At 42.8% G+C, this 12,323-nt stretch overlaps 1 protein-coding gene across 7 annotated transcripts in view; it reads left to right on the forward strand.

Annotated features, from left to right (window-relative positions):
- The window catches only part of PRDM10 (PR/SET domain 10), a 44,827-nt gene extending 32,567 nt beyond the window's left edge, over window positions 1-12,260 (forward strand). For all 7 annotated transcript variants that reach the window (XM_063178500.1, XM_063178502.1, XM_063178501.1 and 4 more), the window contains 10 exons: window positions 149-304; window positions 1,000-1,179; window positions 2,063-2,173; window positions 3,192-3,392; window positions 3,948-4,091; window positions 5,162-5,332; window positions 6,527-6,676; window positions 7,310-7,478; window positions 8,100-8,212; window positions 8,983-12,260. In XM_063178500.1, coding sequence (XP_063034570.1) covers window positions 149-304; window positions 1,000-1,179; window positions 2,063-2,173; window positions 3,192-3,392; window positions 3,948-4,091; window positions 5,162-5,332; window positions 6,527-6,676; window positions 7,310-7,478; window positions 8,100-8,212; window positions 8,983-9,219 — 1,632 coding nt within the window. In that variant the 3' untranslated portion in view covers window positions 9,220-12,260. The remainder of the gene's footprint in view (window positions 1-148; window positions 305-999; window positions 1,180-2,062; window positions 2,174-3,191; window positions 3,393-3,947; window positions 4,092-5,161; window positions 5,333-6,526; window positions 6,677-7,309; window positions 7,479-8,099; window positions 8,213-8,982) is intronic.
- The last annotated feature ends 63 nt before the right edge of the window (window positions 12,261-12,323 follow it).

Here is a 12,323-nt window from a genome sequence, read left to right on the forward strand (position 1 = left end):
TGTTCTGATCAAATACTTTTTAAACCAAAGTATATTACACGCCTTCAAAACCTTTTCCTTCTCTTTCATATTGCGAAGAGTTTCCTAGTGTGTTACAACTCACTTCTCTCTTGAATAAACTTCATTTTTCTGTGATCTGCCATTTTAGGTCAAGAAACATGTGCGCAGTTTCCATTCTGAGAAGATTTACCAGTGTACAGAGTGTGACAAGGCTTTCTGCCGCCCCGACAAGCTGCGACTCCACATGCTGCGGCACTCGGACCGCAAAGACTTCCTGTGCTCCACCTGTGGCAAGCAGTTTAAGGTGAGGTGGCTCTTGGCTGGATCATTAGTAGTATAAAAAAATTATTCCTTACCCTCCTTCAAGGAAATAAGTTCATGTTCTCAAAGGTGAAAGAAAATAACACGTGTAAACACACTAGACTTGCCTGTGAGTTGCATGCATTTCTTGGTGTCCCGTGTGAGCTATGGCATCCATTTCTGAAGGACAAGAGGCAAGGTCACCTCAGCATCTTATTTCAAACAGATCTTATTCCTAATAATTTAATAGCAAAGGAACTTTCTATCTGCTCATTAAGAACTGGGACATCATACATCTCCATTACCAGGTGTTTGGGTTACATTGTTTATACATTGTCAGTTAACTTGCTGGTGCCAGTGGATTAATAATGTTCCTGGCCGAGATGCCTGTGTCCATGGCATCCATCTTGTCAGCACATGTCATCCAGATGCCTTTCCAAATCCCATTGGAACAGATGGAGCAGACTGTGAGCCAGGTAAACAGTGGTGGCAGCAGCCTGCTCCCTGTCACTGAGTTTGTGATGGGACACTGAGGGACTGGATACTTCTGGGTGAAGGAACACATTTTTCTGAGAGGAAAATTTCCCTCTCTGGAGAGAGATCCCTGAACAACTCAAACTGTGGCTCTTATGCATAACAGGCAGTATGGCAGTTTCTGTGATGTTGCTGACATTTTTCCCCCCAATTTCTCCTTCCCAGAGGAAGGACAAGCTGCGAGAGCACATGCAGAGGATGCACAACCCAGAGAGGGAGGCCAAGAAGGCTGATCGGATCAGCCGCTCCAAAACCTTCAAGCCCCGGATTGCATCCACTGACTATGAGAGCTTCATGTTCAAGTGCCGCCTCTGCATGATGGGTTTCCGCCGCAGGGGCATGTTGGTGAGTGCCTGGGTGCTGTTACAGCCTCTCTACTCTATTCTGATGAATAGGTAAGGAATAAAGATGGAATTCCAGTGTTGGAACACAAGAATCATAAAATGGTTTGGGCTGGAAGGGACTGTAAAACTCATCTCATTCCACCTACTGGCCATGGGCAGGGACACTTTCCACTAGACCAGGGTGCTCCAAGCCCCATCCAATCTGGTCTTATCCAGCCAGGATGCTATGAAACAAATTTTGGCAAATTTTGTAGCTGAGTTGAGGTGATCAATCTTTTTTCAAACCTGTGTGTTTTACATCTTCAGCAAATTTGCACATGTTTACTGCCTGCACTGTCCATCTGGTTGTCAGTACCATATTTCAGCACTAAGTAATGCTGTCTGATGTGTACTGTATTTAACAGGACATGAGCTGAAAATACTGCCTTGTTCAGCCTTAGAGCCTCGTTTTCCTGGCGGTCTTTCCTGTTTTTTGTTTCTCCCCCTTCTCCAAGTCCTCTTCTGGCCATGTCTTGGCACTGCCTCTGGATAAAGGCTGTTCTGCAGCAAGAGATTGTTTGCTAAGGTTTCATGAGGGTTGTGATTTGGGCAGAGGCCCTTCACACTACCTCACTCTCAGATATCACCTACAAGACAGTTCTGGCAAACTATTTCACCCCTTCCTATCTAATTTTGGTTAGAGAAACTGTAAATAAGACCTAGCAAGACCACATTTACCTTCAGCAGTTAAATATGAGTGCACAATAACCCTTGCAGCAGCATATGCTTCCAGTGCTGCTGGCTTGCATCGTTCAGTTTTGGTTTGGCTGTTACCCATGTCTGGGAGAAGCACCAATCGTTCGGCTTTCAGCTGTAATATGTTCTTGTCCTCTGTTTCTCTTAAGGTGAATCATTTATCAAAGAGACATCCAGACATGAAAATAGAAGAGGTGCCAGAGCTCACGTTGCCCATCATAAAACCCAACAGAGATTACTTCTGTCAATACTGCGATAAGGTGTGTGGGAAGCCACCCCTCGGAGGATAGCTCAGTCCCAAGTCCTGGATGCAACCAATTTGTCTCTGCGTAGAAATCTCTGGCAGGGTTTGTAGCTTTTTTGAGGTGCTTGCCAGCAACATTCCTGCAGTACTGTAAATAAAAAAAAAAAAAAAAACGACAAAATGCACTTAGGTCAAGGCAGTGGAATGCTAATTGAAAGCTGTAGTTTTCCCCTTTCTGCTGTGTTTGGCATTGGAAAACTTGAGTACTATTATCCTGCAGACAGTCACTGACTCTTAGTCTTGTGTTTGCACAGGACTAAGTATGCTTCTGCATATAATTCCTGGCCAGTAAGTACTCTTGCATTTCTAAAAGTTAGTCTTTAACATCTTTTATTGTAAGCTGCTTACTAGGTCATGTCCCAGTGGTTAGTGGAGCCCGAAGTTGCTTCTGCAGTACCTTTGGGTTCTTGCTTTTATTCTGCTTTGCCTTTTATGCCTGGGGACCTTTATTTACTAGGGAGTGTATTTTTGACTGTCTTTATCCTCAGTATGTCTTTCTGTGATGCCTCTTTTCCTTTTGTTTGAGGGGAGAAAAAATAGTTTTAATTATTAGATAGTGTTTGTTGATGTGCCTAAAAAGAATTAAAAGGTATGTTCATCACTAAACTAAAGCAGTTTGATGCTCTGTGTCAAGTAGAGACATCAACCATCATAACAAACTAACATTGGGCATATGATCTTCAAATATGGCAAGAAGAATTTTCCTCTTACCTCCTTGTCCTGCTTTGGTGTTTGGTTATGGCATGCAATATGTTCTCAAAAGGCTTCTCTGCTACACAAGGAGTCAGTTGCTTTTACAGGTTGATGAAACACTGGAAGGTGTATGTTCATGCCTTTTGTTGTAATTGTTTGGGAATTTAACTAAATGTATTTTCTAAAGCAACATGCAGACCTTCCAGATCAAGATAACTGGGATCTGTTTCCTGTGCAGACACCAGGGTTGCACCATTTTAATCCAGATCTTTGCCCTGCAGGTGTACAAGAGTGCCAGCAAACGCAAAGCACACATCCTGAAAAACCATCCTGGTGCTGAGCTACCTCCAAGCATCCGGAAACTGCGTCCTGCAGGACCGGGAGAGCCAGATCCTATGCTAAGCACCCACACACAGCTGACAGGCACCATTGCCACCCCTCCAGTGTGCTGCCCTCACTGTTCCAAGCAATACAGCAGTAAGGTATGGGGGGGTCCGGCCTCAGACAGCCTCTCCCTGGGGATGCTGTTTCACCATGGTCTTCTGTCACCTGTCTGTCCACAAGCAGACCTCTCTTCTTCTCAGTCAGGGTGCTGGTTTTGTGCTGTGTGCTGACAGTGCAGGCACAGTCTGTTGTTTTAGGGCCAAGAGATTCCATGAATAGAGGGTTTGTGCTGAAAAGTTACCAGAGCATGAGCATGAATGGAAGGGCTTGAAAACTGCTCTCCGGTAGTTACAGGGGAGATGAGCAGGGAAACAAAACACAGAAAAGATGACCTTTGGAAAAAGTCATAAAACATTTGGCAATATTGGGGTAAAAACCTGCCGAGGACAATACTTCAGTGTCACCTCTAATCAGCAGCAGGTTTGTGATCCTTGTTTTCAACTTTGTTGACCAGAGGATCTCATAGTATCAATCTGGAGGCTGTTTTACTGAGAGAAACATAAAAGCTGTGTTTGGGCAGGCTGTTGTATTTCACGTGGCCCTGAGCAGAGTTACTGACCGTCCTTCCAACGCTCCTTTGCTTCTCTCTGCAGACAAAGATGGTGCAGCACATCCGCAAGAAGCACCCAGAGTTTGCTCAGCTCCCAAACACGATCCATGCACCGCTGGCGACGGCCGTCATCAGTTCCACACCAGCTGTTCTCACCACGGACAGCACGACTGGAGAAACTGTTGTGGTAAGGACTGGAGGCACACAAGGGCAGTGCAGGGAAACACACAGAACAGGAGCCTTCTGGTATTAGTAACCCTGGTTTATTTGGCAGACACCACTTTTAAACCCGTATTAGGACATTATTTGAGATCACTTCTGGTTTTAAACCTGTGTGGTCCCGTTTTGCACTGTCAGGAGCTGTTCATTTCATTCTGGAGCTTTAGGGATTTGTCTTTTATCCCCAAATCCATTTTCTTCTTTCATTCAGACTTACTGACTCCACATAAAGAACTCAGGGATATACATCTTCTGGATTTTCATTGGGAATTTTCTCATGAAGTGAGAGATGCAGTTCCTGGCATCAAGAGGACAAGCTTAACACTGACTGGGGACTGGATCAAACTGTGTTCAGGGAGTCAGATCTTTTTGTAATCCTTTGGACAGCATAACTCTGAGAAAGATGAATCTCCAGTGGCTGATCTCTCCATTGTTAATACATCAGCTGCCACTGAAGTGAAAGCTGAGATTAGAAAATGTGCCCTTCAGTGTTGTGGGATACTATGTAGTTTTAAAAGTCCTATTGATCACGGTTTAAAACTTCTTATCTAAAGACTGACTAGATAAAAGACTGTTTTGCTTGAAAATTGAGAGATTTAATCAGGATGCTGTTGGCTTCATAAACCTGATTAAGTTATGTACTAAATGTCTTTACACAATAGAAATACAGTTGTGACTCTGACAGGGGAGGAGGAAAGGTGGAATATATCAACAAATTACTTTTTGACTTGGAAACCAAGTCAGCTCTTCACAAATACAGGACTTCCATTGTTTAACAGAACACTGGTATGTCACAAGATGAAAATAATTATTTCTATTATGATATATTAAGTTAGCCATTACTAGTCCAGAGTAGGATTTAGACAGAAGACAGCAATTCTAGTTGATGATCCCTGGTGACTACTTATGACCCCAACCTCTGGACATGAAGCTCTTGTGAAAAAATGACCAGATCCACATAAATGTAGATAAAAGAACTACAGCCCTGAAGAAGTACATCAGTATGATGATGATCTGTATCTCTCTCTCCCTGCTCAGACAACAGATTTACTGACCCAAGCAATGACAGAGATATCGCAGACCCTCACTACAGATTACCGGACTCCCCAGGGAGATTACCAGCGCATCCAGTACATCCCTGTGTCTCAGTCCACAACGGGCTTGCAGCAGCCTCAGCACATACAGCTGCAGGTTGTTCAAGTGGCCCAGGTGAGTAACCTGGTGGGGATCTTGCTGTGCTTTTGATTTCTTCCCTCCCAAGCCTGTGTGTTCCTGGGGCTCTAGCACACAAAAGTGTGGTAAGGAGTAGTTACAAAAAGTGCTGTAGCTACTTTTTACAGATAAATCAACTGATAAGGCATAGAGTTCCCTTCATAAGCACTTGTACTGGGCATAAATAGTCCTGCCAGCCTTGGTCAGCTTGCTGGAGACACATCGACGCTCTCCAGACGTAGTTCTACCCATCTGGGCAGCTTTGCTCAAGTCTGCTCTAGGAATGTTTTCCAGCTACTGGAAAGGTGGGTCAGTGGGTGACCCATTTTCTGCAGTTCAAGAGTGATTTGTACTTCCTTGTCCTCAGTTAGTCAGAGCCAAAATTTGGGAGTACAGAGAGTGGTTGCTTGTTCCCTTCATAGCGTCTATTAGCATATTCATTCTGTTAATGCTCATCAACTTCCTAAAAATGAAACCAGAGTGTAACTAGAGTAACTGGTCTGAGGAAAATATGTCAGGCAGTTGTAAGAAATCTGTTACCCACTGGAGGAAGCTGAAACTACCATGTGTTTATATTTTAATCTGAAATTCCATGTTATCAAATCAGATTATGAATTTGGTTAATAAAGGCCTAAGCAATGGCCCCAGTTAATAGTGTCTGTGGCTGTTGTAACAATCCAAGAGCATGACCATTGATTCCTGCAGGTAATATTAGCAAGATCTTAATTTTATAAATATCCAAAATTTGTAATTCAATTACTGCAATTGGTATCATTAGCAAGTGTTGTTCAGAAAAACCTTTAAAAACCTCTGAGCACTTGTATTGATGCAGAACTGTGTCAAACTACAGAATTGAGTATGTATACGTTGTACAGAGAGATGCTTACAGAGAAGGGGTTAATACTAATCCTGGCTTTTGAGCCCCTTTGGTTTAGTCCAGCCACTGCCACAAACAGCTTGAATGATGTTAGGCAAGTCCTTTCCATTGATATCACTGAGATAGAACATCTCTGTGCCATTACATCTATTACCTTATCTCCTGGGGTGCAAAGAAACTCAACAAGGCTCAACAGGTGTGCTCCACGAAGGCTCCTACTTCATTATTCCAGACCTTGTGTCCCAGAAGAGGTTTGCATGGCTGCCTTTGTAAAGAATTTGAGGTAAAGAATTCTGTTTAATTTTTTTCCCCAGGCTACCTCACCTCACCAGTCTCACCAGTCCCAGCACTCCACAGTGGATGTTGGGCAGCTCCATGACCCCCAGACATACACTCAACATGCCATCCAGGTGCAGCACATCCAGGTCACAGAGCCATCACCAGCACCTCAGTCATCATCACAGGTATTTCCCTCTTCTCATCAGAAAATGCTTTCCCTACCAGCCTGCTCAGCTGGCATATTGCATGTGCTGATGCAGGGAATAGTGTTTTCTTTTTCATTTAAAGGACCACACATGAAATTACTCTTGCATTGAGATCATCAAGCAGTGCCCAGATGTCTCAAGGTGTATGGGGGTGTTTTGTTGTGGGTTTGTTTTGGTATTTGTTGTATGGGTTTTTTGGTGTGGAGTATTTTTTCCTCTCAACAATATGTACAAAGGAGAGATAAATGATTGGAAACAGACATACTTGCAGCTAAATTAAGTTTGTCAGTTGGAAGATGCAAGTGGAAACTGGCATTCCTCAAAGAATTGAAGTGCAGTTCTTCATGCTCTTGGGTAGAATTTAGCCTCTAATCTCAGGTCTCTGCCACAGACTCACTTTGGCAAGCAGCAATATCACTATTTCAGTTTCCTGGTCTGATCTTATTTACCATAGAGTGAAGCAAGCTGGAGGAGAGAGAGGTCAGTTCTTGTGTTCAGTATGCTCTGGAACCCATCCTGTGTTTTCCTTTAATGAGAAGGCTGTGTTTGTGACAGCATAGAGCTGTGCAATCCTTACTACACCAAGAACACTTGCACTTTGTTTCCCTGTAGGCTGGGGGTCAGCCTTTGAGTCCCTCCGCGCAACAACCTCAGCAGGAGCTCAGCCCTTCACAGATACAGACAACTACATCGACACCAAACCAAGCCCTCCAGCAGCAGCAAGGCTCCTCAGTCCAGCACACATATCTCCCCAGCAACTGGAACTCATTCCGGAGCTACTGTAAGTGTCAGCAGTGGCTCTAACTACTTGTCTGGCAAGTGTGTCTGACTAACAAGTGCCCCATGTCTCCAGCTACCAAATGGGACAGTGTTTTCAGAGTTCATTCAGCTTTGTGGTTAATATTCATAGATATCAAGAAGATAACGCTTCAGACAAATGTAAATGGTTGTACCAGCTCTTCCACTATCATCCATACTGATCCAGTACATAGTTTGGGCAGGCACACTGGGCTCCTTTATTCCAAGAAACTTGCATACAGCAAGAATCCATGTGTTGGATAGCTACTTGTTCAAATTTGGATGCATGCTTGAAAGAATTGTGTGGAAAAGGAGCGTGACATGAAGATGATTTCTCATGTTCATGCAGTTCTGGATGGTAATTCTGTGACAATTTGAGTGAGAACAGGATGTGTTTTCTCTGCATGAATTGCCAAATCTCTATCTGGTGTTAACTGGCAAAATTCTGCTGAGGCCTGTAGGGTTCTACAAGGCCTCATATCACCTGAATTCTATTCAATACCCACTGTTCAGACTTTAAATCTTTCTGACATAAGATATGATCTTTGAAGGTTGTCTTTGAGTTTGACTAAAGGTCTTGATTATCCAATTTGCAACTTTTTAGCATCAGAAATTCAGATGATGACCATCCCCCAAGGGCAGTATGTGATCACAGAGGCTGCTGTGGGTACCCCAGTCACCACTGTCAACACAGGGCAAGTAAAAGCAGTTACTCAGGTAAGGAAAATCATCATGGCCTTTTCTTCATCCAGAATATTACCAAGCATAAAGCTCTTCAACTTGAAGGCTTAAAGAATGCCAAAATCATGAGTGGGACACAGAGTACCTAAAGGAGGTACCTAAAGAGATGCAGACTGCACAGTATAGTCTGCATTGTAACCATTTACAAGGCTCATGCTATCTGGCCCTTGTACGTGTGACTCCTTTCAGTTAACATCTTCACTTAATCACATTTGCAGAACAAAATTATTTAGTGGTACTGCTTAGTCTTAAAAATATTTATGATTAAGCTGTATCCATTATACCAAATTTCAGAACAGCTTCTGGAAACATTTCAGTAGCTTTCTGTTATATGTAAGATTAAAAAATAAGAAGAGTTCCTGCTATTCCTTGTAAGCAATCCAGCATAAGGAGACAGCTCATTGGCTTGTGTTGATCTTAGTCACTGGGAATGCAATCTCTGCTACAACATGTGGAATACAGCAAAAAAACCTTTCAGAATAGTGCAATTGAAAATTGCTATTTTATTCTGTAGTGAATATCTAATTGTGTAATGAGTTTAACCACTTGTAAATTAACCAAAAGCCAAGTAAGTCAAATGTCCTTTAAATCAAAAGACAGGCCTTATGTTGCTGTCAAATATGTTTAAATGAAATAGAGCTTATTAAATAAGTTCCTTGTTCACACCAAAATGTCTGTGGGCGGACTATTAGAAAAGTTACAAAAGATACAGTGTTTATTAGTTATTTTCTATATTCCCCATGCAGACTCACTACGTGATATCTGAAGGTCAGCCTGATCTGGATGGTAAACAAAACTCTTCACTCTCCAGTGAGGTTCAGGTGGGCATTTCCCAGCCCACAGCCCACACAGATCCCTTGGAATCCCAGACGAGCAACCAGCAGCAAACCACCCAGTACATCATCACAACCACCACCAACGGGAGTGGCGGGAGTGAAGTGCACATCTCCAAAACCAGGACTTTCTCAGCAGAGCATGAGTGAAAGGGCCTCATGGTGCCATTTGCTTGTCCTTGTCACCTCCCTGACAGCCCAGATGTGGGGGTACCCTGGGGCTCTGTATGTTTTAATGTATATGCTCACTTACCTTCTACTAAAATCTTGGAGCTCTTGTTAATGCTTTAAGAGGGTTTAATTCACAGTGACCATGAAATACCCTCAGAATCCTTCTGGGATGCTTTTTATGCAGCTTTTAAGAAAAAGGACAAGAGAAGTGAAACCTCTGCTGGCCCTGGACTTTATTTTTGGCATGTCTGCTGACCCTTATTTTTCCTTTTTGGAAGTGTGTCCAGCAAACAATATTATTTCAGCTGTATGGCAGAAAGCCCACCTAACTGAAGGCTTCCTGGCAGATTGTTGTATGTATATTTTTAACAGGAGCCATTAAAGAGGAGAGCATCATGTAAGTTGTTAGAATATGGCAGAACTGCTTCCTGTGGCTTCTAGCAGCCAAGGTGAAGGGGAGTGTCCCTGGGCCATATGAGCAGACTGCCTGCAGGAAGGAGCAGCAGCAGCCAAGCGGTGGTTCGTGGTGTCCCTTTATGGGGATGGATTGAACAATGAAGCTGTGAAGATGTGCCGAAGCAGTCCATTAAATTATTATTTTTCCAGCCCTCCAGAACTGTTTACGTGCTGTCTGCCCTGCCCTGTTTTACCCAGCAGTTTCAGAAAGCAAGAAAAGCGCAGTCTTAAACCCATGTTGTTTGGAACAAACTGACTGAAGTCCTAGGAGCACCTAAGGGTAGTACAGAGCCACTGTTACTTCTTTTCCCTCCAGTGTTTGCAGGGAAAATTGCTTTTTTGCCTAAAAACAAAAACAAAAAAACAAAACAAAAAAAAGCAAGCAGCTCAGCTAAACCTGCACAGTAGCTTCTGCTGTGATCTAAGATAGTTGTACAAGGAGAAAATGAGGATACAGAGCACTCCTCTGAAGGGACAGGGTCGCTATCTCTGTGGCCACCTCAAAGTAAACATATTTCACCTCTTCAAGACTGGATGGAGAGTTGGTTTCTTTTTTTTTTTTTTTTCCAAATAACCTTGTTAACAATGTACTGTAATTCCTTTCGACAGTTCCAGAAAACAACCAACCATGGACTTGGGAAACATACAAGAAACATGCTAGAGGACCACTGTTTATGGGACATGGAAAGCCATCCATGAGGGTTGCCAGATGTGATGAACCTGGTCTACATACAGAATTCATGTTGCATTTAGGGACCAGGAGAAAGGGAAAGAGAAGGTTTATCTTTTAAGGCCATGTAATATGTTTTTCCTTACATAGTTCTTCACAGGTTGTCTTGGTTGTTTAAGGCATTCTGGTGGTTGCAAAAACATGACTACAACTCCATTGACTCCTGGTGGGATATACTGTGTATGTCTGAATTTACATTCTTTGCTGGAAAACTCATCTGTGCATATCAGGATACATTTATTTATGAAACAGACACAAAGAAGGATGCTGTCTCTTAGAGGTCCTTGAGACAGAAGAACTTGAGAAGTTTTTTTTTATTTGTTTTCTCTTGTACTGCACTGAGTGTGATTATGGGACTCTTCCATAGATATTCCCATGGATTCAGATGTGAATTACCCACATCAGTAAGCACTACACATTGTGGTATCAGGTTTTATGGAGTTAAAGCTCTTTGGCATGAGGGAACTCCACACTCAGGCTGCACAAGAGCAAATCTGGTTCCTTGTGGGCAAAGCCTTTTAGCAGGCATGGCTTTCATAATTAATGTGTCTGTTAATGTGGCATGGAAATAGTATTGAGATAAATCAGTTGGCCAGTACTGGCCAGCTGAGAAGTGACTTGCCAAAATGTGGGTTACTTTTTTTCCTAGGATTTCTCTTCTCTTGCTGTACCACCATACTGAGGCACTAGTGAGCAGGGTAGAATTGACATGAACCAGAGCTCCCATTTGGTCAAGTGCAGTGAGTGAGTGACCTTACGTTCTGTGGATTTGGCAGCCCAGCCACTGTGGCAATGTGGAGAAACAACCACAATGCCCAGTAACTTGAATTCATGTTGCTGAGGACTTTGGAATTACAATGTTGAGTCTTGCAATGTTGTTTATGTGGGAAGAGAGTAGGGAGAATTTTGTCATAGCTTTTTTCAGGCTGCTGCTAATTTAGTAACAAGCCAGAAATGCTACAAGTAGTAGGAAAATAGCAGACTTGGAAATGGAAGACTGGGATACTAGAGGACTGTGGGAGCAATTTTAAGAATCTTAAAAGTTTGACAATAGACAAACATCAGATATGTTCCCATTATTGATCTTGCACATGTGGGGTTTAAAAACTACTTTGCTCTATTCACCTTTGTTGGAATGGTCCATGAATGAGGACAGTTTTACCAGTTATTTAAAAGTGAAAGCTATTTAAAACAGAAAACCATTTTAAAACAGCCTTTTTGAACTCAAATCTTTCCTCATCAAAGTTTCTCTGCCCTGCAGCAGCACCCTCCGGCCTATTGGCCTGACTCCAGGTGAAGTAATTCCTAGTGTCACGAGTTGAATGAATTGCCTGTGAAAGAAGCAAGTCTGGAAATGGAAGTACCACAGAATTTCTTTCCAAAATAAGGAACTACAGTGATTGCACAGATGGCAAAGGTTGCACGGATTTTTTTTCTCCATTTCTGCAGTGCAGAAGGAATGGGATGTATTATTATTGTTTGTAAACCAGAGCAACCCAAAGATCTCTCTAAGTTGTATCCCACAGAAGTGTAAATCCAGAGTCCTCTCAGTTGCCTGGAAGGTCTGTGTTTTGTTTGGAGATGCTGTCCCTTGGAGGCATTCTGGGTCAGATTCTGTATTTTCCTGGAGGAAAAAGAAAACAATCCCAGCCTGCGCACCCTGATCTTGCACCTCTTGGACTGCTCAGGCCCCATCTCTTATTTAACTGTGTATGTTTATTGTACATTTGGTGACTGTTGTTGTGTTCAGAGTCTTGTGCAGCCTGGCAGGTATAAAAAAAAAACAAACCAAACCAACCTGAAAATAATAAATGTTTCTCTTTTTTTTTTTTAAATCACTCGCGATGACCAATCTGTTCATTGGGCTAATGTGTTCAGTGGAGGGTGAGTGAGGTGG

This window comes from Melospiza melodia, chromosome 29 (assembly GCF_035770615.1).
Source record: "Melospiza melodia melodia isolate bMelMel2 chromosome 29, bMelMel2.pri, whole genome shotgun sequence".
Classification (NCBI taxonomy): domain Eukaryota; kingdom Metazoa; phylum Chordata; class Aves; order Passeriformes; family Passerellidae; genus Melospiza; species Melospiza melodia.